At 40.5% G+C, this 25,527-nt stretch overlaps 3 protein-coding genes across 15 annotated transcripts; 1 reads left to right on the top strand and 2 right to left on the bottom strand.

The window, feature by feature from the left end:
- Positions 1 to 22: 22 nt before the first annotated feature.
- LOC109521889 (protein FAM26F-like) lies at positions 23 to 3,885 on the bottom strand. Of its 2 annotated transcripts, XM_019879986.1 has the most exons (4): positions 3,431 to 3,885; positions 3,254 to 3,326; positions 1,212 to 1,341; positions 23 to 586 (listed from the first exon to the last, which is right to left on the bottom strand). In XM_019879986.1, exons 2-4 carry the CDS (start codon positions 3,280 to 3,282, stop codon positions 173 to 175), a joined length of 573 nt encoding a protein of 190 aa, XP_019735545.1. In that variant the 5' UTR covers positions 3,283 to 3,326; positions 3,431 to 3,885; the 3' UTR covers positions 23 to 172. The 2 variants fall into 2 exon arrangements, with proteins under 2 accessions (XP_019735545.1, XP_019735544.1); XM_019879985.1 differs by lacking the exons at positions 3,254 to 3,326; positions 3,431 to 3,885 and having other exon boundaries at positions 1,212 to 1,908.
- Positions 2,355 to 14,661, top strand: cnot10 (CCR4-NOT transcription complex, subunit 10). Of its 7 annotated transcripts, none has more exons than XM_019879965.1 (19): positions 2,355 to 2,561; positions 3,897 to 3,988; positions 5,693 to 5,854; positions 5,974 to 6,124; positions 6,252 to 6,391; positions 7,063 to 7,137; positions 7,216 to 7,299; positions 8,907 to 9,024; positions 9,210 to 9,359; positions 9,801 to 10,003; positions 10,290 to 10,411; positions 10,563 to 10,742; positions 11,050 to 11,130; positions 11,505 to 11,618; positions 11,712 to 11,842; positions 12,460 to 12,495; positions 12,671 to 12,798; positions 13,181 to 13,256; positions 14,397 to 14,661. In XM_019879965.1, the coding sequence occupies exons 1-19, from the start codon at positions 2,546 to 2,548 to the stop codon at positions 14,537 to 14,539; spliced, it is 2,202 nt and encodes a 733-aa protein (XP_019735524.1). In that variant the 5' UTR covers positions 2,355 to 2,545; the 3' UTR covers positions 14,540 to 14,661. The 7 variants fall into 7 exon arrangements, with proteins under 7 accessions (XP_019735524.1, XP_019735527.1, XP_019735526.1 ...); XM_019879968.1 differs by having other exon boundaries at positions 12,674 to 12,798; XM_019879967.1 differs by having other exon boundaries at positions 12,463 to 12,495.
- A 1,719-nt stretch (positions 14,662 to 16,380) lies between these two features.
- On the bottom strand, positions 16,381 to 25,507 carry tcaim (T cell activation inhibitor, mitochondrial). 6 transcript variants are annotated; one of them, XR_002169462.1, is made up of 12 exons: positions 25,380 to 25,494; positions 24,721 to 24,822; positions 23,633 to 23,765; positions 22,488 to 22,638; positions 22,147 to 22,402; positions 20,998 to 21,120; positions 19,484 to 19,581; positions 18,208 to 18,299; positions 17,894 to 18,126; positions 17,680 to 17,811; positions 16,858 to 17,160; positions 16,381 to 16,826 (listed from the first exon to the last, which is right to left on the bottom strand). XR_002169462.1 is itself a non-coding variant. In XM_019880093.1 (11 exons), the coding sequence occupies exons 2-11, from the start codon at positions 24,753 to 24,755 to the stop codon at positions 16,935 to 16,937; spliced, it is 1,479 nt and encodes a 492-aa protein (XP_019735652.1). In that variant the 5' UTR covers positions 24,756 to 24,822; positions 25,409 to 25,507; the 3' UTR covers positions 16,381 to 16,934. The 6 variants fall into 6 exon arrangements, 5 of the variants coding, with proteins under 5 accessions (XP_019735652.1, XP_019735651.1, XP_019735655.1 ...); XM_019880093.1 differs by having other exon boundaries at positions 16,381 to 17,160; positions 25,409 to 25,507; XM_019880092.1 differs by having other exon boundaries at positions 16,381 to 17,160.
- Positions 25,508 to 25,527: the final 20 nt, after the last annotated feature.

Consider the following 25,527-nt stretch of genomic DNA (forward strand, 5'->3'; position numbering starts at 1 on the left):
CTACTTAAAACCACAGAGCATGTAGACTGTAAATCTCAGACTTTATTTTCACAAGTGTATGAAAATACAGTATGTATTCATGTTACCTGACTGACCTGAACAAGCCTTTTAAAAACATAGCCAGTATTTTTGGCAAACGTAAGTCTAAAAGAAGGGTGCCCAGCTGACATCCTTACAAGCCCACCCCACCTTCATCCACAAAATTAAGAACAGCAGGATTGTCTGCAGGTGTCTCCATTGATTTCACTGAGGCCATTGGCATCCCAGTCTCCACATACTTGTGTAACGTGCTGTAGTAGTAGTCTTTGGTGCTGAATTTGTAGAGCGCGGAGATTTTCTCCCAATCTTTGTTGGAGGGAGTGATGACATGTTGGGGCATTGTCTGTTTGAAGAAACTTTCCAGGTTTCTCTCCGCTAATTCTTTGGCATGGATCATGCTGTAGGAGTCCATGAGGTTGCTCTCTTCCTGAGAATAAACCCTCCAAAATTTGAGCTGTAGGTAGCTGACGGGTGAGGTGCACCGAGCCAAACAGGTCAACAAAAGGTTGGACAACATGACAGATGCAATCAACAGCCAGCCAAGGATCTGTAAATATTGACAACACGATATGTAGAACAAGAGGAAATCGAATGTTTACATTTGAATTGGATCATTATTTCAGCACAGATTTTTACTTTCTCATATCGAAATGTTAAATAAATCACCTTCATGACCAACATTGAAATATAGTAGGGTAGAAGACCCAGACTTTGTTGTTGTTTTTATGACTAAAAAGTATATTTAATACTGTTGTAAGCCACTTTAATTAACATAATGCATACTTTGATCGTTGACACTACACTTCAGTCAAGGAAAATGAATGTGGTTGAGTGCCGGATCTCCAGACTTGAGGATCAAGGATTTTTATCCAAGTATAAAACACAGTTATATTTTCAAATGTGCCATTTTCATTTTAATTAATTTCAAATTTTTAAAAAATGTAATTCCTCTTCTGTTGAAAGCCTGCACTTCACTGGCATGATTGTTTTATTTCAAATTAATCCATTCTAGTGGTGTATAAAGACTTAACCGTATTGACTTTGTGCTTTTTTTATTGGTTTTTTTTTTCTACTACCGGTACTTTCTCATATACTGTACTGTACAGTACCATGTTTCAAGGATGAAATACGGTTTAAAGCTGAGCAATGCTTTAGAGTACCTGAAAACTCACCTGTGAATGAGCCCTGATGTTGAGCAGGACAGCTTCTCTGTCATTGATACTGCTGCCTCTCCCACAAGGGAATTTGTGGAGTTCCTTTCGACACTCGACCAGAGAAGTGGCACCTCCGCAGAGACGCTCACTGTAATCAGTCACGTTGAGACCTGTCATTGCACACTCAAAGTAGTTCCCATTTAGTAGCGCCACGGCTATCCAACTGGATGGTGCCACCAGCGCTGTGGTGCTGATCTGAAAGATTATCTTCAGACAGTGAGACATCCTCTTGCAGCAGGACCAATTAGTCCCATGTTGGCAAAACCCTGTCATCATCTTCCACATTTTTTTACTTAAGATGTAAGCCAGCAGTAGCAGAGCCAGAGCAGGCACCAGAAGGAACACCATGCCGTACATGAAGTTCAGCTCATTGCAGGGACACCTGAAGAGCACAGAGGAGAAGATCTGCTCTCCTCCAGCCGTCAACAAGGAGACTAACCCAAAACCAAGGTTAGTCTGTTTGTTTGCAATCTTCAGGACTGCATTAAACTTGTCCATCTCTGACTGCCGTGCGACTTTTTTTTTTTTTTTTTTTTTTGTTAGAGTGTGTGGCATCACAAGGCAGTCTTCTTCCTCCTCCCCATCAAACCACCAACACCCACAGGTGTCAACTATCTAGCAATGGTTTATTCATGCGTATATAGTTACAGCTCCATTGAAAAGTTACATGTCCCTCTCCTGCTGCCGGGGGGCTTTTTTTTTTTTTTTTTTTTTATGTTAGAGTGTGTGGCATCACAAGGCAGTCTTCTTCCTCCTCCCCATCAAACCACCAACACCCACAGGTGTCAACTATCTAGCAATGGTTTATTCATGCGTATATAGTTACAGCTCCATTGAAAAGTTACAATTCATGCGAAAATGTTTTGCGTTCACTTCCAAACACATTACGAGTGAACTATGGAATCAAAACATTATGTGATGCTGAATGTCCCATCAGGTGTCTGATCATCATCGTTGTTCTCCTGAAATAATAAAGTTGTTATAACAATTGACAATGTTCTTGTTTCGCGTCCAACGTCAGGCGTTTGTGGGTTGATTCGAGTTGTTTTCACTCCAACCCACAGAGGGCGCTACTTTATTTTTACGCCTTAGTTGCAAACTGCACCTTACCCACAAAGAAGCATATGAAACGCGACAGATTTTTTTTTTGTTGGAGCAATCTTCTATGCTGAAGACAGTGGTCCCTTATGATTCAATTATTTACGCGTATTCCGCAAATCAATTGAATTGAACGTTTATCTCATTTTACATGCAGATTGCGCATCTCTATCTGAAGTGAGAAAGGTCAAAACATGGCAGAAAACACAGGTAAGGGCATTGGTTAACGTTAGCCAGTTAGCAAGTCAAAGGAGTTGAACCAGCACTTAAACTTGGGATACGATCCTTGAGAAGATGGACTTCGATGCAGTTTGTCAGTCCTGTGGTTATTAACTTATTGTGTATGTGACTACCAATGCTACTGTTTTTTTAGATATGTATATGTTTTGCCGAGCTGTTTGGCTACGTAGCATTTCTGCACCTCGTTAACTTTCAGCTTCGATGATGACATGCCTGCTGACCTACCAAACGTTTTAAGAATACTTGCAAAGAGAAGGTACTTGCAAGCTTGAATGCTTAAAAATGACCACAACAAACCCGTTATAACATCTAAAGTGAGGGTAACACTTCATACACGATTAAAGAAAAAAAATACTGTATTGTATTAATAGAAACTAGCATTTGACAATTACGAAGTCGGTTAACTGCTCCAGAGAGAAACATCTGCATGCAACAAAAATGTTTACTTTCAAATAAAGTAGTCGATGTTGATATTAGTAAATGTGTATGAAACAAAAGTGAAATTATCCACCTGCAGGAACCCAAGAATGAGTCTTCTTCTATATTACGTCATGAATTTCATCACGTGCAGTCAGCTGTAAGCCTGACTTAAAAAAAGACTTTCATTTGACAGTATAACATGTATATTCACAAAATAATAGCCATTAAAGTCCTCACTTTACCTTGTTAATCTGAGTGTCATCATCTTCATCTTCACATATGATTGCAGGCGATTGTAGATCTGTGAGATGTGAGCTGTGCATATTTTGACCAACAAAAAAAAAATAAATATTTTAATGATAACCATAATTTTCAAATTAATAAAAATGAACTAATTAAAAAAATACTTATTGAAGAACCTTTCTTCTACACGTCCATTCGTAGCCACTGCACTCCTCAAGTCCAGATAAAAAAATAGTTGGGTGACGTCAGGAAGGGCATTCATCGTAGAAACCGTGCAAAATATACCATATGAGTTGCTTGCTGTGGCGACCCCTGACTGGGAAAAGCCAAAAGTCACTTCTTCTTACTCCTCTATTTTGCAAAGACATAGCAGATCTGGAGCTTTGGGTTGCCCAACTGTGTCTTGGTGTACATTCTATTTCCAACTTCATAGGCATCTGTCGAGTGCTTTGTGATGAAGGTCAACAAAGCAATGTCGATATCAAACCCATTTCAAATTGATTTGGAGGGTATGAATGAATAAAAAACGCTCAAGCAATATGACTGATAATGCTGATGTAACCACTGTACAGTGTAAATGCAACGCAAAACTATGAACTGTCATGTTGCACATTTTCTCACATTTACATTCTTTCTGATCAGAGCAAAATGAGGCAAAGCATGACAACTCATCATCACCCGGAATGACAGACCAAGAGAAAGAAATGGCAGCCAGTGCATATGAATCGTTTGTGGTGAGTGTTCCCATTTTAATTTTGATAAACTGTACGAATGACCCCATCATTCACACAGGATAGGGACTGGGCTACACTATAAATAGTGAAAATCTGTTTATAATTGACACACAGTATGAATTAATTTGTGGATTATTATATTTTTAACCCCAAAAATTACTGAAAGAAAAAAAACAGGTTGAACCTCTAAAAAGCATTTTCCATGAACAACATGGGCCCTCCCCCCTCGCAAAAAAAAAAAAAAAATTGAGAAATCTTTTCTCATAAGGAAGTTCCATTGGTAATTAACGGCCATTTTTCCTGATGGTTGCCACAATGATGAATATTAGTCTTAATGTTAACAAGACTATTATTTGGGTAAACTTAATATATTGACATCTCAAATATGTATTGAGTAGTATGATGCATCATTTGACATTTCAAGCAATTCCAAGATGTGTGGTGACCACGATTGACTGTTTGGAGCATACTCACTGAAGGACTGACTTGTCTTAAATAACATTTCTAAAGAAAACATAGAGCTGTCAGAGTCCTGCTGTGATGGAGTAAAGTCTGCACGAAAGTAAGATGGATGGATGGCACCATTTCATAAAAAAAAAAAAAGCACCAAGCACTGTGGATTTATTTGAGCTTGAATTTCGCGGCTGCTCTATTCCCATGGTCCTCGGCGAAGTTGATAGCTTGCAGTTTAAACTGTGTTTCGTAAAAGAGTGTCTCTTCGTAGGTGTGATTTTTGGGATGTTGGTTTGCACAATGCTCCGACAGGCACCTACTTGGGGCTTGCCTTTAGCGTCCTCTTTCACGTCCACTCTTCCCACTTTTACGTACGCATGCTGTCCTCAGTTAAGTTTGCCTTTCCTCTTTATAAGCAACATGTCGGCACAACATCAGTTTGTCCAGCGGGCCCTCCATCGAAGTTGCACAACAGCATTCACAGATTTCGGAACTTGGTGCACACACAAGGTGACCTGCATTGGTCAATGCCACGTCCATTTTGGAGAAAATGTAAGACTTTTATGTGCGTCTTACATTTGCGAAAATACGGAAGAAAAAAATATATAAATATATATTTATATAGGCGGCCCGGTGGTCCAGTGGTTAGCGCGCCGACCTCACAGTGCAGAGGTACCGGGTTCAATTCCAGCTGTGGCCTCCCCATGGTTGTTCGTCTATGTGTGCCCTGCGATTGGCTGGCAACTGGTTCAGCGCGGATCAGAAAATGAATGAATCTATCTATCTATCTATCTATCTATCTATCTATCTATCTATCTATCTATCTATCTATCTATCCATCCGTCTATATATATATATATATATTTTTTTTTAACCAGTTCAGTGAAATTTCATCATTTACAGTGGCACACAAGAGCTCTTACACTATTGTGCCCCAGCAGTGGCACACTGTTGCGTATCAATGATCTATCTATCAATGGATTTTCGCTTTTTGTCAGCAGGCACAGTCCCTCACCCCGGCAAATAGCCGGAGGTCAACTGTATACAAATGTATGTTGTAGCAATATTTATTTTTATTTTGTGTTCTGTATTTGTTATTGCCGTAATCCAACAGTAATGACAAGTATTCAAGTTTTATTACTTTAATATTCTGCTACTTGGAATATGTTTGTGCTTTTTTTAACTAGGTAACTGGTACCTGTACCGGAATACATTTTAAGAGTAACCCTCTCAATCTCGCTGTATTCACAGGCTAAGAAGTATGATGAGTCTTTGAGACACCTTGATGCTCTGCAAGAGTTGAATAAAGACGACTACAAGATTGCTTTGAATAAAGCCATTGTAGAGTTTTACAAAAGTGGTCAGACTACCACAGGAAACCTTAAGCAAAGCCTAATGGCAATGAAGACCCAGGTAAGTGGATGGGGCTCCTATTTTTCCAGCTCCTTTCATCTTATAATGTTGTAAATTTGAAGTGAAATGTAAAGAATAGCGTAACACTCTTCCCTCCTTGGATACATCGCTTCATTCAGGTTCACACAGCCACCGAAGATGTTGATGGGTTGGATGATGTTGAAAATAGTTTGTTGTACTACAATCAAGCCATTATCCACTATCATATGCGGCAGTACTCAGAAGCCATTTCTATTGGGGAGAAGCTCTACCAATTTCTGGAACCGTTTGGTATGTTGTGGTGAAATGACAATGCGTTTGAAAATGTATGCAATCTGCAAAGTAAAGATGTTAGTGAATTGCGCTTTGTCATGTAGCCATCCAGTTTGGCATGGAGTCATTCTGTAATTTGTCCTAGAAGAGAAGTTTGCTCAGGCTGTGTGTTTCCTGCTGGTGGATCTGTACCTGCTCACGTTCCAGCCAGAGAAGGCCCTCCACCTGTTGGCTGTGCTGGATAAGCTCTCTGTACAAGGAAGCAACAAGAACGGCAAAGGAGAGGTACCCAATTTCAAGATTGAAAGTCACCTTTGCACAGTTTTTCAAATTCAGACTGACCTGGGATGTGAAGACCATTCAAAGTGTGAGACATCTCTACAGCTGCGAAGCTGTTGCCTTCTTTCAAATCTGGAAAGAAGGCAACAGCTTTGTCTAGCCTTGCCACATTTATGGCACCTGCAAAGAAAGGAACCATTTCGTAGTTTACCGCTTGCCAACATGCCAAGCAACAGTCAGACGAGCTTGACGAAAAGTCAAAACTTTTCGTAGTTCAATTCAATAAGGGAATCTCGTATCATAGATTCATTACACACAGTGAAATATAAAATGGTTGAGAAAATGTATTTTAATTTGACAGGAGACTCCCTCTCTGTGTGCAAATGAACTCCTTTCGATACCTGTTTCGAAATGAACACAATAAAGCTACCCTGAGCAGTCGTGCCAATGTGGAGGTGTTTGTGGATGTCGGTCATGGTCTTCTTTGACCACAAACTAGTTGAAACTGATCCACAGCACCTCTGTGGGATGGGGCAAGTCGTGAATTCCCTTTTGCTGCAAGATGCAAATAATACACATTCAACAACAATCTGAACATTTATTTGACTGATTAACATTATGCCCACCCATTCCTTTTTACTTTATGGTAGGCCTTTAACTGCATGTTTCTTTTCCAGAACAACAAAGATGGTGGGAACCAGAAGGCAGAGTTTTCAGCCATGATTGAGGCAGCGAAATCAAAGATGCACCAGGTATGCTAGAGAAGAGCTAAACTAGATACTTGACGCTCTGCTTTCCCCTCCATAATGACTCATGCTCTCCTTTTACAGTACAAAGTAAGAGCCCACATTCAGATGAAATCCTCCAAAGCGTGTAAAAGGGAGATAAAGTCAGTGATGAACACAGCAGGAAATGTGAGTCTCTTTTGGAACCCCATTATCACATCACCCAGGAGAGAATATGTTTGTGATGTCACAACAATGCTAAAATCGCTTCAGTACACTATTTTCGAGTCGTATAGCAACTCTTTAGCACCGTCCTAGCAATACACACAATGCGGATTTCACATCAAAACGCAGCCAAAGTTCTCTTGAATGATTGTGGTCTAATCTTTATTTTCTGTGTATACCGTCACCGCAGGTGCTTGCCATTTGAGGACAGATTGGAGAAATGCTTGAATTTCGATGTAAAATAATCAATCGGCTTGGTTTAATAAAATAACTGAAGGACTGAATCATTTACATGTTAGACTTAGAAATAATACCGTATTGGCCCGAATATAAGACGGTGTTTTTTTGCATTGAAATAAGACTGAAAAAGTGTGGGTCCTCTTATATTCGCGGTCTATACATTATACCCATTCACGACGCTAGATGGCGCCAGATACCATTGAAGCGAATGCTGAACTTGACTCTCCAGCCCAAAGTGAACCCCTGTCACGAAGAATAAAAATAAAAATAGCGGTAGCTCAAAGAAGAAAAATAAAAAATAGCGGTAAGAAAGAAAAGAGAAGAAAATAATAGAAGAGATAACAGAAAATGGAGAAACGTAGCGACAATCTGGAGAAAAGTGGGTCGAAGATTGGCCAGGTTAACCGGCAGCTGAGGAGAAGTTATGATGGAATTTACATTTCAAAAACCAGAAGCCATTCATTTACGAATGTGATTGCACTTTAGTTTACATATTTAAATGTTCAGATATTAAGATTTGAATGAGCCAAAATAACATGATTTTTCTGTCAAATATATTGTTATAATCATTTGTTTCAGATGTACTGTAATTATTTTCTGTATAAAAATTAATTTGGTGTTCAAAAAGTCTTTTTTCAAACTTGAGTCTTGAAAAAGAGGGGGTCGTCTTATAATGAGGGCCGTCTTATATTCGGGCCAAAACGGTACCTATGTAAATGCTACATACTGTACTTCAATTACAGAACTGTTTTTATTCACAGGAATATATACGATCACTTAACATGTTAAATAAGAGGGGGCCTCAGTTTAGAATGTTTCTGATGTTTCGAGGTGAGGAATGGCGTATAAGGAACTCGTTTGGACATCGACATGACAATGTATCATGTGGCATTAGAAGGCATGCCAGATCACCACCGTACTTAGATTTTTCCAAGGTTTTTCCTGGCTCAAATTGAGGCAGAGGTGGTGCCATTTTGACCATGCGCCATAACGTGGGTGTATTCTGTAAATTCAACGGACTCTCTTTTACAGGAAACATACTTAATTTAAGTTAATCGGTCCAATAAGAATATGACTATTATCATGTTAAAGCATTCATTTGTTAAAACGTGCGTAGGAGAATGATGAGCTTGCCGTTCCAATACATTTGGAGGGAATTGTTTGTTACCACTGCAGCAATGTTGTCGTAAATCGAGGAATCCCTGTTGTCCTTTTCAATATTGATTTTGATATACCGATATGTAAAATAGGAATCAAAACTCTGAAAAGCTTTTGACATGTATTTTTTTTTAAAAAACATTTCATGAATCTTTATTCCTGTTCCATGTCAGTCTGCGCCGTCTCTTTTCCTTAAGAGCAACTTTGAATATCTGAGAGGAAACTACCGGAAAGCAGTGAAGCTGCTCAACAGTTCCAATATAGCCGAACACCCCGGACCCATCAAAACAGGTTACTGTGACTATACTTTTCCTCTCATGATTGTCTTTCTCTGCACGAGTTCTAACATTGTTTTCACATGCCACTGATGCTGGAGCGAATCCCTTTTCTACTCTCCGGTTGCAAATTCTGTGTGTCCTGTAATTCTCGTTTCAGTAGTTTACCTACGATCTCCCTTTTCAATTGTGCCCACCCAGGTGAATGTGTTCGTTGTATGTTCTGGAACAATCTTGGCTGCATTCACTTTGCAATGGGGAAACATAACCTCGGAATTTTCTACTTCAAGAAGGCATTACAAGAAAACGACCACACTTGTGCACAGCTCGGCGATGGCGGCAATGGGCAAGGTGAATGACAGAAAGTTGGTTCTAGTAGTACATTTATACCTCGGAAGCATGAAAGTGGCACGTGGTGTGGATTGTCAGATTGCCCATTGAAAATTACACACTGCTGCAGTGGAGACTTAAGCGAAAATCTGAAGGGTGTGAATAGCACAAAATAAACAAAGGGTTGAATCTGGGGGTTCGGTATCCCACCCTCTCGAAGCCCCTCCCCTAAAAGAATTTCCTGAGGGAAACGGAAGAGCGCTTCTTCAAGTCCACAAAACACATTTCAATTGGTTGGGCGAACTCCCATGCGTGCACCCTCCAGGACTGTGTCAACAATATGCATGTTATTTTTGGAATTGCAGCATCCCTTGAATTCAGTGTTTATTTAGAGTGCATTGATTGGGTTGTGTTTATATTTAATAACTGACCCTTTCTTCTGCTCTCTCTTGTCCTTTGTAGCCAAGAAATTCACAGGTATCCCCATGTGTGCTCTACTAGCCAACAAACGCTATGAGCTTCTGTATAATTGCGGCATCCAGCTGCTGCACATCGGCAGGCCTCTGGCTGCCTTCGAGTGTCTGATTGAGGCGGTGCAGGTTTACCATTCAAACCCTCGACTGTGGCTACGACTTGCGGAGTGTTGCATCTCTGCTAATAAAGGGGTATGCCAAATCAAATTTCTGTGATTTCCTTTGGGATTAAGCGTTTAACCCAATTTTCGTGTTGCACTTTTGCCTTTTTATACAAGTGTTTTTGTATTATTGTTTTGAAATCTAAACATTTGTAAAGAATTACAAAAAAAAAAAAGGATATTAAGCCTTTCAAAATTGGATCATATTTAATAGGGAGAACACCTTTCCCTAATTTATCATTGAGACCCTTCTGCAGTATATTTGTGGTCTGGTCTATTTGCTCTCTAATAGGACTCTTGTCACTGTTTGCTTGCAGGGTTCTGAACAAGAGAGCAAAGGTTTACCGTGTAAAAAAGGCATTGTTCAGTCAATTGTTGGACAGGGATACCATCGCAAGATTGTGTTGGCATCCCAATCCATGCAAAATACTATTTACAGGTTAGTACTCGAGCTCACTACCTCATCATTCATCTTATCATACAATAAAACAACAGAAATACATATGGGACTTGCAAGGGCAATTTTAACACCATTTGAATTGTATTCCCTCTTTGGATTTTCTACGTTGCTCTGTGTGTCTCTCTCACAGTGAAGGCCAGTCGGCAGCCATTCCAGTAGCCAGTATGGAGTTTGCTGCCATTTGCCTAAGGAACTCTCTGCTGCTGCTGCCTGAACACCAACAGCAGGACGTCAAGATGGAGAACAGCTCCAAAAGCTCAAGTCAGTCAGGAAGCACCGAGAGTGGCAGCGAGAACAGTGATGCCTGCAGGTCTGACATACACACGCGTATTACAAGATATTCGTACAAATATAAGCACATGCATGGCGAAGACGTTACTAATGTACCTACCACAATTTATTGGAATGTTATTTTACGATTCTAGCTTTAAAAAAAAAAAAAAAAAAATCTCAATAGCTGTGTGCAGCACGTTGATCCTAAATTTGACACTTAAAAAAAGCGCAAAACAATGACAAGTGTTTGTGAATGTGAACAACCTTACCATGTGTGTTGTCACTCCGATGTATGCTCGTCACTTCTCTTTCCTGTGCTCTGACAAACCTCATTTGTTTTGCAGTGGGAAAGGTCAGGAGGCCGACAGGTTACTCTCCGCGGCGCCATCGTCTCCTCTCAGAAAACAAGAAGTGGAAAACCTCAGGTAATTCGACTTGTCATATTTGTACCGTCTAAGGGCTGTGCAGGCAAATACAATATTAAGGCAAAGCAAGACAGCTTTATTTCATACACAAGGCAGCTTTACGTTCTTCACACAAGCAAAAACGAAACACCGACGAGCATTTAGAAACAACAGTTGATTCAGAAGTAATTCCGAGAGTTGAATTTGAACTATGGGCTCCACTAAATGACCCAAGGCTACAGACATGAGAGCACTGCTGGGCTTATATTTAATCAGCCTTTCTTTCACGTATTTAGGACCCAAACCATTCCGCGAATTACAGGCCAGTTGCAGAATTTTAAAATCAGGAAGTGCAAAACTTCAGGTAATTGGGCTGTCGTATCTGTACCTTGTAGGTGCTCCATCTTGGCATGCAGTGCCTACGTGGCCTTAGCACTAGGAGACAACCTGATGGCTTTAAACCACGCTGAGAAACTGCTCCACCAACCCAAGGTTTCGGGATCGCTCAAGTAAGATCTGTTACAGTCCTTCTTGACCTCAAAACGCAACCACTGTAGCGACCTGATGATTGGAATCATTTGACTTTCGGCTTTTGACTACAGGTTTCTCGGTCACCTCTACGCGGCCGAGGCCCTCATTTCATTGGACCGGATCTCCGATGCCATCGCGCACCTCAACCCAGAGAATGTCATCGACGTTTCTATTGGGGTGCTGACCAATGAGCAAGACCCAGGTCTGCCACTTTTCGCATGAGTAGGGTTATAAATAAAATGGCTACATTGAGTGTTCAGAAAGGAGCTGCAAATATCTTCTGTTGAGGGACAATTTTCTAGCCTGGACAAGGTCTGTTCTAAAAAAAAAAAATAAAATAAACTAATTTGTGGAAGAAGTTTTCGAAATTGTAGCCCATCAACTTGCGCTTCCTTTTACGCCTGGGGATGTTGCTGTGTTCGGAATTTACAAATCTCATTCAAACATAAATCATAAATGGGAGTCGTCACAAACTGCCACAATATAAAGTCCAGCTCATTAACCCCAAATAAAGTTCAGCTGTTCTTGTCGGCCTTGTGCACACTTGCGCAACCACATTATCACGTGATTTTTTTACTCTCAAAAATATTTTCCTTTTGTACGAGTTTTTTTTTTTTTTATGTTAGAAAAAGTTTTCAAATGAAATATCATAAACCTGCCATAGTGTGGCTGCAGAACGATTTTGATTCAAATTTAGTATAAACTTTAAGCATTGTCTGCAGGCTGGTTATGGTGTTTCCAGAGGTCATTTTTTTTATGATTTGCTCAAGAATTTTCTACTAAGTACCAAATTTGATGTGCATCTTTTTTTTTCCTCAGCAGGTTCTGATAAGGGTGACGAACCTGTTGAATCTTGTAAGTAAATTTTATTTCAGCTTTAACCCAAACAAACCCAAAAATAATGCAGAATCTTCTGCGTTTTATGAATAACGGTAAATAGCAGCTTATGACACTGATTATTGTGCATAAAAAAAAATGATTGAGTGGGAGCTTGTTTTGGTCATTGTTTGTGTATTTTCTCTCTCTGCAGCAGGCAAGCAGACCCCCCTTTGTTATCCCAGCAGTGTGACTTCAGCTCGAGCCATGATGCTCTTCAACCTTGGCAGCGCGTACTGCTTACGAAGTGAATATGACAAAGCCCGCAAGTGCCTTCAACAGGTAACCGTGTAAACGCAGTCAGCTCTCACGTGGCATTGATTGGTCCTTGGAGCGCATGGCATTGATTGGTCCTTGGAGCGCAAAGCGACATGTTTTCTACATCGGCGTCATGGGTTCACTTCCAACTCAGCGAGGGAATCAGTATAGCCAATTTTACGTCTCCAGTGTCCAATATTTTATTTCTCTTTTGCCACTGTACTGCAGCTTGTTAAATTAATTTCCACCCGCATGATTTATTATCTTGGTTCCCTGTGTAACGCTTCTCAAGAGTACATTGTTTGGATGAACTTACTTGCCTTTTCAAGAACAGCCTAGCTGAGTTTGCTTTAAAAAGTTCTGTTCTTCCAGGATTTCACTTCATGTTGTTTGTTGTCGTCTTCAGGCTGCATCGATGGTGAACACTAAGGAGATTCCACCTGAAGCCATCTTGTTGGGAGTCTACTTGGAGCTACAGAATGGTCAGCTGCCACCTCCATTTCTGAAACAAGTTCACTGTCGTTGGCTCGCATCAAAGCAGTCATTGCTGGCAGCAGCCTGCATTCAAACTCAGATTTAGAATAATTTGAATAATTGGCTCAAATTACCTTTGATAATGTTACTCTTGTATGAATAATGAATGATAATTCATGCGAAGACACTGATTGATCATGGTAATGATTTTGCACGGTATAAAGAAACAGATGAATATCAATATGCAACACTTTATTTCTATACATTTCTGCAAAACCTTTCACGCTGGTGACCCCTGGCTTCAAAGAGTGACATCTACGCAAAGACATTTGAATTAAGTTTTACTATAGTTAATGAAAATTAACAAAAAAAACATAAATATTGAAAGAAACTCATGAAATAAAATGAAGAAGCCATTAAAATTTTTATTTAAAATTGTTATTTTTAAAATGAATTGGACAGAAAATGTCCTTCGTTTTTGTCAGTGTCATACGTGAGCTGTATTTTGCTATTGAGCTGTATTTTGCTATTGTTCAGGCGTACACAATAAGGGAGGTTGAAGAGTCATTTGGGATGTTTTTGTTTTGTGTGTGTGTGTGTGTGTGTGTGTGTGTGTGTGTTTGTTTATAACGCAATATTTTAACTGTAACTGTTTTAAAAATACTCTATTAAAACTAATAAACTTAACAAAACAAACTTGCTCTAAAACGTAATTCAAACTGAATTAAAAAACGCAAGAGTAAAAATGTAATAAAAACAACTGTAGCGAAAAACCGTGAAACAAGCAAAGCTTGAGGGTATGTTTTGAAACAAGTAAATTTCTGAAAGTATTTTGTGTGCTGCCACTATTGCAATTATATGACGTTGAACACTACGCGCGAAAGAGGACACTGCCATTCCGATGCCGTTGCTGCAGCAACATGTCAGATCCATCAATGATGTGGCCCAGTCTGAACAGGGCCAAATTCGATTTGTACACTTGCTAAAAACTACATGGACAGGCAGTCCCCAAAATGGGATTTGAGGGGGAATCTGATCTGAATCAGATGTCTGCAGTCTGAATGCAGCCTTTGCGCTCAGGCCAAAGCGTCATTTGTTCAAAATGCGAGTGAGGCCTCAAAACTGATCACCTGTGTCCACGTCTTCAGGGAATACTCAGCTGGCCTTGCAGATCATCAAACGCAACCAGCTGCTGCCTCCTGCAGTCCAGAGGGTGTCGCCAGATTCCCGCAAGAAACCCATGCAGCCAATCCAGCTTCCCTCATCGTTCACACAAGTCCAGCGTAAATGAGCCTCCATAATCACCTTGATCCCATTCGACCACTGACACACTCACTCTGAGGAGCCTTGCTATTTATTATGCTTCCGACTTCAGCATCAAGAGCCGTATGAAATGCAAATCTGAATGCTCCCGGATGTGAGAAGTGATCCTAGACTGAGGCTTACTGAGGTCATCCTCATTTTTAATTCATTTTGCCTATTGGTCTGAATCAAAAAATAAAATTTTATTTACTATACCATGTTTGACTCTTTGTTTTACAGTGTTATTCTGTCCTTGTGTGGCTAGATTGAGTTCATCAGTTGCTTTGACTCTTTCAAACCGGTACATTCCAGTCAGGCAGCCAGTGTCGACCTCACAGTGCAGAGGTCGTGGGTTTCTGTGTGGAGTTTGCATGTTCTCCCCGGTCCTGCGTGGGTTTTCTCCGGGTACTCCAGTTTCTTCCCACATTCCAAAAAACATGCATGGCAGGCTGATTGAACACTCTAAATTGTCCCTCATTGTGAGTGTGAGCGTGCATGGTTGTTTGTCTCTGTGTGCCCTTCGATTGGCTGGCAACCAGTTCAGGGTGTCCCCTGCCTACTGCCCGAAGACGGCCGGGATTGGCTCCAGCACCCCCTGCGACCCTTGGTAGGATAAGGCGGTTCAGAAAATGGATGGATGGATACATTCCAGTCAGTTGAAAGTTAGCATGTCAGCCTGCACGTCGAAGATGGCACCATCAACAGGGACACACTGCTTCAATGGGGACGGCAGGGAGGTTGGTTCGCAGCCTTAACACGCCGGTAGTTTGAAGATTTCCCAACCCAGTCAGCTGTTTGTTTGTTTTTTTTTGACATGTCACAAAGAAGCAGTGACAGCTCCAACAAAGACTGAAGTGACAGCCGAAATTTTCGGCTTGGTAAGAGGTTTTTTTTTTCCTTCACAAAAAAAAAAAAAGCACTGGCTGATTAAAAAAAAAGAAACCATAAATCTATTTCAACTAATAAGAAGACAAGATGAGCATCATAGTGCGACCCAGTTTTTCTCCAGTTTGAATAACTCAGCTACACAGTCAGCACCTCCAGCAGAAGAGTCTCCGAGTCAACCAAAAGCCTACAAGTCAAGTGAGAGCCGTCTTCTATGTCACCAACACAAGCCTCTTAGCTTCTCTCAGAAGGCGATGTTGATGAATGTTACTGTATAAGGTTTTATAATCAGTTTTATGCAAATGTGTACTGTTGTACGCTTTGTCTCAAATATGTGAAGTATCAATACAGTTTAAATATTTTAAACATGCTGGGACCATTCTCATTTTCTTTATTGCTGTTTTGTTCCATGATGGTGAAATGCCTTCGTTTATTTTTAATCCCATTAAAAATAAAATGTGTTTGACTTTGACATAATGGGACACATTTTACAAATTTTGTCCGAAGTATGTAAATTTATCACCAGAACTGTAAATACAGCAATGCATGTAGAAACCCAGATGAGCACAGTATATGAATGATATGTGCTGAGGAAATAACTCCATGCACTCTTTTTGTATAGCGCTTCTCCTAATTAGGGTTATTAGCTGACCTGGATCCTCACTCACTCACAACACCCACATTCACACACCTTTTGAGGTGGAGAAAATTCAAACTTCACATAGGAAGTCCTGAGCCAACATTCAAACTCAACACCTCCACTGTGAGGCGGATGTACTGCCACTACTAATGCTCACACATTTGATTGATTATAGTTCTTTTCACAGGTCACATTTCAAAAGGGCTTGACTGAATCCAAAATAATCAAATTTAGCTGCTAAACATTTGACAATATAACTGGTAGATGAGAGAGAGACAACGAGCCACGGTTTAATCCCAAACAGATCAGTTGAATAAGGCAACTTTTATTTTGGTTAAAAACTAAATTCCACAATAAAGTGCACAAAATAGGGAACAGTTCACTGCCACGTGTGTCCAAATAACTGCCAACGGACTGAGCCACGTGTACATAAGTACAAAATCGAACAGACCTAACTGTTAGGTTGAATTTACATTGTCTTGACTGATCCCACCTGAACACAACCAATGTTACAGACTTGCGGCTGAATCATCACGTTTCCCAAATACTCAAGTAAAGCAATGGCAAAACTTATTTAGTTTACACACTGACAGAGATCCTCTATTTGGTCATCTTCAGCAAAGAATAAAGTGCTGCTTCCTAAATGATTCATCATTTATTAAAATATCAGTGGACTAAACGACCATTTAGTTAGCTCAATGTGAACTGACTAGCTTTAATACTACATTGTTTCTCCTTCAATTCTTGTTGACTAGCAACAGATGTAGGTTCACATTATTAAACTGCTATAAAATACTTGTTACCTGGTACAAACGAAACTGCAAACGGTACGTTGCGGACTTACTGAATCTCCTCAGGTTCAACCTTTCCAGTCCCAAGGAATGCAGAGGTCTCCGTCCTGCATTACTGAGTAGAAGTGAGAAACACAAATATGGAGGCCCAGCAAGAGGGGTGAACGCTGCTGTAACAGCCTTTTACAGCAAAGAATCATCTGGCTGGAGGTGACACTGGGCTCCTTGGAAAGACCCCGAAGAGAAAGACTCTGGAGACACATCTTCATCACAGCCTCCTCTTCTGCCTGCAGCCTGCGCATACACAAAGTCAAGTCACATTTATTTTATATAGCCCTGAATTGCAAACAGATCCTAAAGGCCTTCACATGCCCACAGTTGACAAGTAATCACGACACTCCCTGACCAGGAGGGCAAGGAAAATCTAAAAAAAAAAAAATAAAATAATCTGGGGGAAAACGAGAAACCTTGAGAAGGGGCCGCAGATGGGAGAATCCCCCTTCCAGGATGGCCAGGCTGCAACGGATGCCGAGTGTGCAACGTTCCGACACAATATTGGTAAACAATGTTTGCCAGAATGATATAAAAATCCATTTAACAAGATGAAAACGCTGCAGGGAGTGGCCTTCGGAGAGGGGGGTCTCCCTCTGAACGTGTCAAATAAGTATTTGGGGTTATTTTTATTGAGCCTGATTATTCCTGAGAAATAACTAGTTTTGGTAAAAACAGGTGCTTCTTGATATTTCAAAGAAGTTAGCTGTTCACACAACTAATGAACCAAAATTAGTTTTGCTTTATTTATGTACGACTCACATTTTTTTTCGTTGACTGCGTTGTCTGGCATTGGGTGCGTGGCTCTGGAGGAAAGCCCGCAGCTTGGGCGGGTCACAGTTGGTAGGTATGATGAAGTGCCCCATCTCATGAAGGCTGGGGCTCGAGTGGCCCCTGATGGAAATTAAGACAAATCATGTCAACTTCATCGAGAATGTCCAGGCCACACTGATCATTAAAAAATGAGAGCGTTTACTTCTCCAATATCATGTTGAGCCCCTCGAGGCTTCTGGGGTGGAGACAAAGCCTCTGCGATATCAGATTGTTATGGAAGGTGTAAAGAGTGCCATAGAGCTCTGTGATGGGCTCCACCGGTCCCAGCCTCTCTGTGTGAACGACTCGAGTCCCACCCAGGAGGAGACTGATCCTCTCCTTGAGCCACTCTGTCTGCTGCTGCAGGATACGGAAGGCGGGAAGCTGCTCAAACATCTGTGAAGCACACGAGCCCCGCAGGTGAGCACGGAGGGGAGATCTAACATGCCTCAAGGCAGATGGAAGTAAGCGCATTACTTTGGTCCACTGGTGGTGAACATCCGCAGTTCCCAGCATGACATGGCCAGAGGCGTTCATCCCGGATTGGTCAGCAAACACAACGGTGTAACCTGGATGATAAAAGGAAAGGAATTTACATGAGCTCATTCATCATCAAGTGGAAATTGTTTTTGGATGACAAGATACGGCGGTACAACATTTCCCTTTAGAGGTCAGAAAACAAAGATTGGAATGTTTTCCCCTCAAGAACCCCTTTACAATGCATAGCTGTCACTAAAAAGTGATTAGATAATTGGTAATCAGCAGTTCAATCACAAAGTACAATTCAAATCTGCGGTTTCAATCTCGCATCATGTTGTCTTCGGGTATTTGCGGAGCTGTTTAGTGGCTACTGTGGCATGCAGTTGTTTGCTCTTCGCGTTCAGTTGCTCTCCATGTGCTTTATTAGCACTTAATGGTTCTTTCATTGTGTAGCAGTTGGTTGCACTAATGGTGAAGCGAGTGGCAAAAGTTTCTTCAACATTCCAAGGGATAAAGAAATATTGTTTCAGCAAACATTGAGCAGATCGCATCGGGTGCACGAGTGTTAATTGGACCCAGGCTGAAACCGGCTCCCGTGCCAATGATCTTTCTTTCGGCAAATGCGACTTCAACCCCCGCAGAAGCAGGAACTCCAGTTGTCGTAGTGCATTCGACAAGTGGCATAGGCAAGAGGTGAGGTGTTTTTATATCATTCTCGAATGCGCCCACGGAAGGCACCTGATGGTGATTATGAATTGAGCCACTGAAAAAAACAAAAACAAAACAAAACACCCTTAGTGTAATATGTACTTATTCTGCCCCTATGTCAAAATGCCCGACACGGCAACGGCTTTCTGTATGGCATGTTGTAAACACCCAGATTAATTGGTTAGTGCTATCATTGGTTTTACTGTGCATATGATACACATCTACAATTTTCAGGCAGCTCAAGATTGTCCCTCACGTTGTAACATTTTATGTGCGGCAACACAATCGTTCCTTTAATTAAAGCATTGAATCCTTTTAGGTCAGGATAGCCTACCTTGACTTGGCAAAATGTTTAATGTTAGTGTAGTGTGACATCCATAAATCAGAAAAGAAGGGATACTACCGCACCATGACAGTTTAACATTTAGTAGTATATGCTTGTAATAGACCACAACAATTTCAACCGAGGCAGCGTTGACCGCTGTTCCAACAGACAGATTGATATCACATTGAATGAGCTGATCATGGCCCCAATGACAGTTTTTTTTTTTTTTTTTTTTTTTACCTTGCAGGTTGAGCATGGCCTCTGGATTCTGCACAGCCAGTCGATTCAGACTCTGAAGCTGAGAGCGCCTGTGGGTCACTCCCCAACTGCGCTGCCACCTGCACATTGGACCTCATGTAATATGGCAACACATGCTAAATTTGCTGTGGGCTGATGCGCACTCATCCCGTCTTAAAATGAAGTCAAATGTCAACTGTTCCAGCCCGCCTAAGAGACAATTATTTTTGGTCCATGTTCATTTAAAAACGAAACAAGAAAAAGAAAATGCACTGTTTCTTTTAACTCCAAAACCCAGTCGAATTACTCTAATGGTGGAGGTAATCATTCCTGTGTACAGTAAGTCTCCTCCATACAGTACTGACAATCACAATTAGGTGCATGCATAAAAAATCAGTTTGGTGCTATTTACAATATCTTAACAAAAAGTAGGATGCCTGTTTGATGTTTTTTGTATTCAAAATAAAACATGCTCTAAGTCCGTGAATCAGTGTTTTGTTTTGTTTTTTGCAATATCCTTTTCATGCTGATAACTGAATTTGAATTTGGGGTTTGTAAATAAAGGTTTGAAGCGAGTTAGATTACATTGGGGAAGCAGCAAGTCTAGCATGCAGTAAGTTGCCATGTTTGAAAGAATGACATTAATATATCAAAGTGATGCTGTGTTTTTCCTAAGTTTTAGCCAAACAAGTCACAAGTCCTAAAATTGGCAACTCATATTTTGTCGCTCTCAGTTTAATCTGTTTTTGTATTGGTTCAAGGCGATTTGATATTTGCATGCATTTTTTTCTGGAGTTATTCCGAACCAGTGAACGATGAGTGTACCTGATGTCTGCCAGGTCAAATTTTTGGCACAGTTCCTTTTTCAACCGTTTGAGTTCTTCTCTCCGAGGAAGACTATCATTGTGCTTCTTCGTCGCTTCTGACTCATTGTTTTGAAGCCACATGCTGCCAAAGAAAAGATAAAATTACACTACGTACATTTAGATGCCAGTTTATGCCAGCAGTCACCAACAGAGAGTGAAGTGTTTTGGTTACTCCTCATCACCTGTTTGTTGAGCCTCATGTAAAACATAAAAAATCAGTTTGGTGCTATTTACAATATCTTAACAAAAAGTAGGATGCCTGTTTGATGTTTTTTGTATTCAAAATAAAACATGCTCTAAGTCCGTGAATCAGTGTTTTGTTTTGTTTTGTTTTTTGCAATATCCTTTTCATGCTGATAACTGAATTTGAATTGGGGTTTGTAAATAACGGTTTGAAGCGAGTTAGATTACATTGGGGAAGCAGCAAGTCTAGCATGCAGTAAGTTGCCATGTTTGAAAGAATGACATTAATATATCAAAGTGATGCTGTGTTTTTCCTAAGTTTTAGCCAAACAAGTCACAAGTCCTAAAATTGGCAACTCATATTTTGTCGCTCTCAGTTTAATCTGTTTTTGTATTGGTTCAAGGCGATTTGATATTTGCATGCATTTTTTTCTGGAGTTATTCCGAACCAGTGAACGATGAGTGTACCTGATGTCTGCCAGGTCAAATTTTTGGCACAGTTCCTTTTTCAACCGTTTGAGTTCTTCTCTCCGAGGAAGACTATCATTGTGCTTCTTCGTCGCTTCTGACTCATTGTTTTGAAGCCACATGCTGCCAAAGAAAAGATAAAATTACACTACGTACATTTAGATGCCAGTTTATGCCAGCAGTCACCAACAGAGAGTGAAGTGTTTTGGTTACTCCTCATCACCTGTTTGTTGAGCCTCATGTAAAAAAAAAGTAAAAACAAAACAAAAAAAGGAGCAAGGGTGAACCGCAAAAACAAAAACGTGAGCCCTGATAAAGACAGCACGAATTGTATTTTCCCTCATGGAGACAGCACTTCATAATCAAGTCACAGAATCACAGTTGTCAATTAGTGCATGAGCTTCCGCTTATGTGAGGAATTCAGCGGAAATATTGCCAAACCCAAATTCCCCCCACCGTCATTGTGTCAACAACTGTTGAAAACATTTAATAAGAGATGCAACGATTAATGGACACCTGATCGATACTGAACTAAATAATTTTGATCATCGATTAATCGTTTAGAGCCATTGTTTGAATTGTCAAAAACCTCAGAATTTTAGTCTCTCATCAGTATATATTGTCAGATTTCTGTAGTCCTCTTTGAAAGCTGACTTATCATCTGTGTTAAAATACACCAAAAAACCCATGTTACTTAAAAAAAAAAAAGAAGACTTTTTTGCCTGTTTTTTTGAAACCTCCTCAGATGTAGAAGAAAACCATGCTGAAGAAAACATGGCTTATAGAACGTCACTGACGATGCGTATCAGGTTGACAACCATCTGCCCCAGTCGCCCCTTCTATTCATCACCTCAAGTTTACAGTTCCTATTTCAAAAGGTAAAGTTTTATTGTTACAGTACGGTATTTATTACTAATATGTTTTAGTCTTATCAACCTTACATTAATGTGACTATTGAGACAGTGTAGCCTGGCCATAGTTTTAAAGTGGCAGACTGCCAAATCTTTGACAGAGAAATTCAGCGTGGAGGCGGGTATTATGTCAATTAGCCACTTGTCTCGCGACTCAACTATGTGTGTACAGTATAAGCAAATCAGTCAGTCAAACAAATTAGTTTCCATCGTGACGCGTGAGCCCAGCGTGACTAACTTGAGAGTCGGTTCAACTCTTGCGGCATGCTGCAGCTCCACCTCAGGGTCTCTGAAGCCAGTGAAGGTATAGTAGCTCTTATCCCACTTGATGGGTCTGGAGAAAGGAACGGCGGCTTCAGCTGGACTTTGAGTAGATTTAGCAACTGCTTCAAGTTCCTTCATGTGCTCCATGGGCAGACTGCAGGACTTCAACACGTTCGTCACTGTGCTCAGGACATCGCTGGTGCGCAAGACAAAGCTCACTGAACGGAACCCTTAAACCAAGTAAGAATGTTTCAAGCTTCTATAGTAAGACAACAGATGGATACGGTGGCCAATATTGCAGTATAAAATCTGTACCTGAGGTCAGAAGATCTTGCTGCATGTCACTGCTGTCTTTTGTGTCTCTCACATAAAAAGTGAGCTTCATCGGCTGAATTGAACGTGAGCCAGGTTTCAGGAGATTTTCCAAATAGCCATTTAACCTCTTCAAGGAATTTTCATTCACTTCCTGTAAATCAAATCAAACCCATAAACACCTCATACAAATATGATGCAACGAGCCTCCAGCGGCGTGACGTTACAAACATTGGACAAATCCTTTGGGGACAGCAAGATTTCGAGGAAGGAATTTCTATGAAATCTGGCATTACAAATTTTGCTAAAATGCCATTCAGCAGAGTGCCACCATGGTGTCATGGAGTTCCTGATTCGATGGTTCTACTTCTGTCTTGTTGGTGGTGGTGAAGAGAATTACAGAGTGGGTGCCCACTGCCATACACACACTATATTTCATCACAACTCCATCCAATGGGTCTGGCAGGTAACTGCCCAATTTGTCTCCAATGCAAAAAACAAGACTATTTGTGGCTTTTTCCATCTTCCTGTCCTGTCCAGTATAAACAGCAGTGACACGGAATGGCAAAGCCAGGTTGTTCCACCAATCGTCTATGTGGCAGCTGGCACAGACTTTGTGTTGCTCATCACGACTAGGGCTGCAAAGGGGGAGACATTTTTCACTCAATTTATGGAAAGTTTCGGATAAATTTCCATGGCAATTTAAGTTGGGCAATTTTGGAAATATTCCACGTCGGAAACTTTTCATGAGGATTGTGATCATTGACTAGGAATTGTTGGTAATTCAGTGGAAAGATGCAGTATCGCATTTTAATAAATAATATAAACATTTTTGATTTGTCGGAAACTGACATTCATGCCAATTGGATTGCTCTTCTAAATCAAATAAATTTTCTTTTTTTTTTTTTTTTACCCCTTAATAAAAGTTAACCTCGACCACTTTTGTTACAATAGATATTGCGTTGTGGGGTGCATCCTCCAAAGTGGGGGGAGGGGCATTTCAATAAAAAAAAGCTTGAGAACCACTGCATTCAATCATCCAGATTCTACCTTATACTCATAGGCACATGTTTATAAAGCAAATCATGATGGATTTGTGGCATGGTCAAGGAAACGCAAAATTCTGGATGCATGAATGACTGACTTACCCGTTCCCTGGGATATTGACCAAAAAAGTCAGGATGGACGGCAAAGTAAAATGGTCTGAGAGCATTGACAGCGTCTGCTCCAGACAGAGCTCTTTGCAGGAATAAATGTGTGGCTACATGTTTTCTTTCCAGTCTACAGAAAAAAACAAAACAAAACAAAACATGAACAGAGAAACTTCTTCAAACAGTAGCATAGAAATACTGAACACTCACACACACTACAAAAAAATGTTATACACTAATATGCCAACCTAAGAGAAGTGCTTTCCCTTGTAGCACATTCTAATTCATGTTGTTCAGTTTCAAGGAAGAGAAATGAAAGTAGTGTTCTCTGATATATCATCATGAACTGGTTCAATACATACATCAATCCATATTTTATACTGCTTGTCCTCATTAAGGTCACAGGTAATTGGAGCCGATCCCACCAGACTTCGGGGGAGACACAGCATAGTTCCTCGAACAGTTACCAGTCAATCACACGGAAATTGCTCGATACACACAGTTGCAATCCACATAATCACTTATGTATGTATGTCATCGTATGTTCATGACTCAAGAGCTTCAGCGAGAGTCAGAATCAGAATTGTATGTGTGTCACATAGCAAAGGGAAATAAAACAAAGAGTACAGTATAGAAATGTAATAATGAATTGCTACTGTGTATTTTAAAATGAGTAAGTAAGGAGGAAAAAGACCCACAAACAAGCAGCAATTGAGGTTTTGGGCTACTTGTTTGTCCATCGGTGATGTCAATAGGTTTCAATGAAGTATTAAAGATTTACAATTAATTCACATTTTGTTCTTCTATTTTTAAGCCCCTCAACAAAATAGATGAACTCTGCATGAAATTCACATCACTCTAGAATGCTCCATGACATGACATGTCATGCATCGGTGAAATCTCTTTGTACAGATTTATGTCTATGCTCGATCATCTGTTTTATTTCAAAAGCACCCAAGTGTATAAAATACATATCAACTTAACCTAACTGTAGTTCATGTGGCTCTCGAGATAAAAGCCATCACCTCTTTTAACCTAACCTTAATATTGATTTTGTTCTGAATAGTCCAACGCGCTCCAGTTACCTGATGGTGCAGCGGAGGAGGCAGTGGACAGACATAGTTGATGCTGAGTGGTGGACAGATTAACTTTAGCTCATGATCTCAGCAACGGCTCCAACAGCAGTCCTACCGTCACAAATGACAGTGCAATGGATATTTAAAGTCGACACAGTTCTGTTCAAACTTGTTAGATAATAAATTAGAGCAAGATAGATCAGTTAAAAACTTTTCCCACCATTAATATCGAAAGCCACTCATACGACACAATTGAAAAAAAAAGACACTTTTCAAGAGAAGTAAAAGTTTAGTCACTTCATATCAACATTCTGGAAGTCGAACATATGCCACCTGCGTGACAAGTTATGGCATGCATTGATGAGATGAGATAGCATAAACTACGTTTGACAAGGATGTTATTGTCTTAAACACATTCATTCTCGCAATAAGGAATTGAATACATGACCAATATTAGTCCAGCCCAAACAACTATATTACGTAATAGGTGCAACTGTCATTCCTGTTTGTTGCGTTAGAATTAAATGCACCAAGTCATGGCTCCAACTAGCCGTTGAGAACGTTACATTTCATCCTTACTGTTGGTTCGACACAAGAAAGACATTTAATAGGTAGTATTAAACTGGCAAGTGAAAGTCTTTAGGAGATAAATACTGCACTGTTGTTACTCTGCTGACTGGAGTTTGCATTGCCTTGCCTGGTGCTCGTATTAGCTGCCTGCTGGTTGGTGTCTTCAGTCTTCGCCGGTTTCTTCTTTGGCGAAATATTCGCCATTTAGTGCCTCCAGCTGGACGGGAGGAGCCTTCGCTGATGGAC

Source organism: Hippocampus comes, unplaced genomic scaffold, assembly GCF_001891065.2.
Source record: "Hippocampus comes isolate QL1 unplaced genomic scaffold, H_comes_QL1_v1.1 scaffold135, whole genome shotgun sequence".
NCBI lineage: Eukaryota > Metazoa > Chordata > Actinopteri > Syngnathiformes > Syngnathidae > Hippocampus > Hippocampus comes.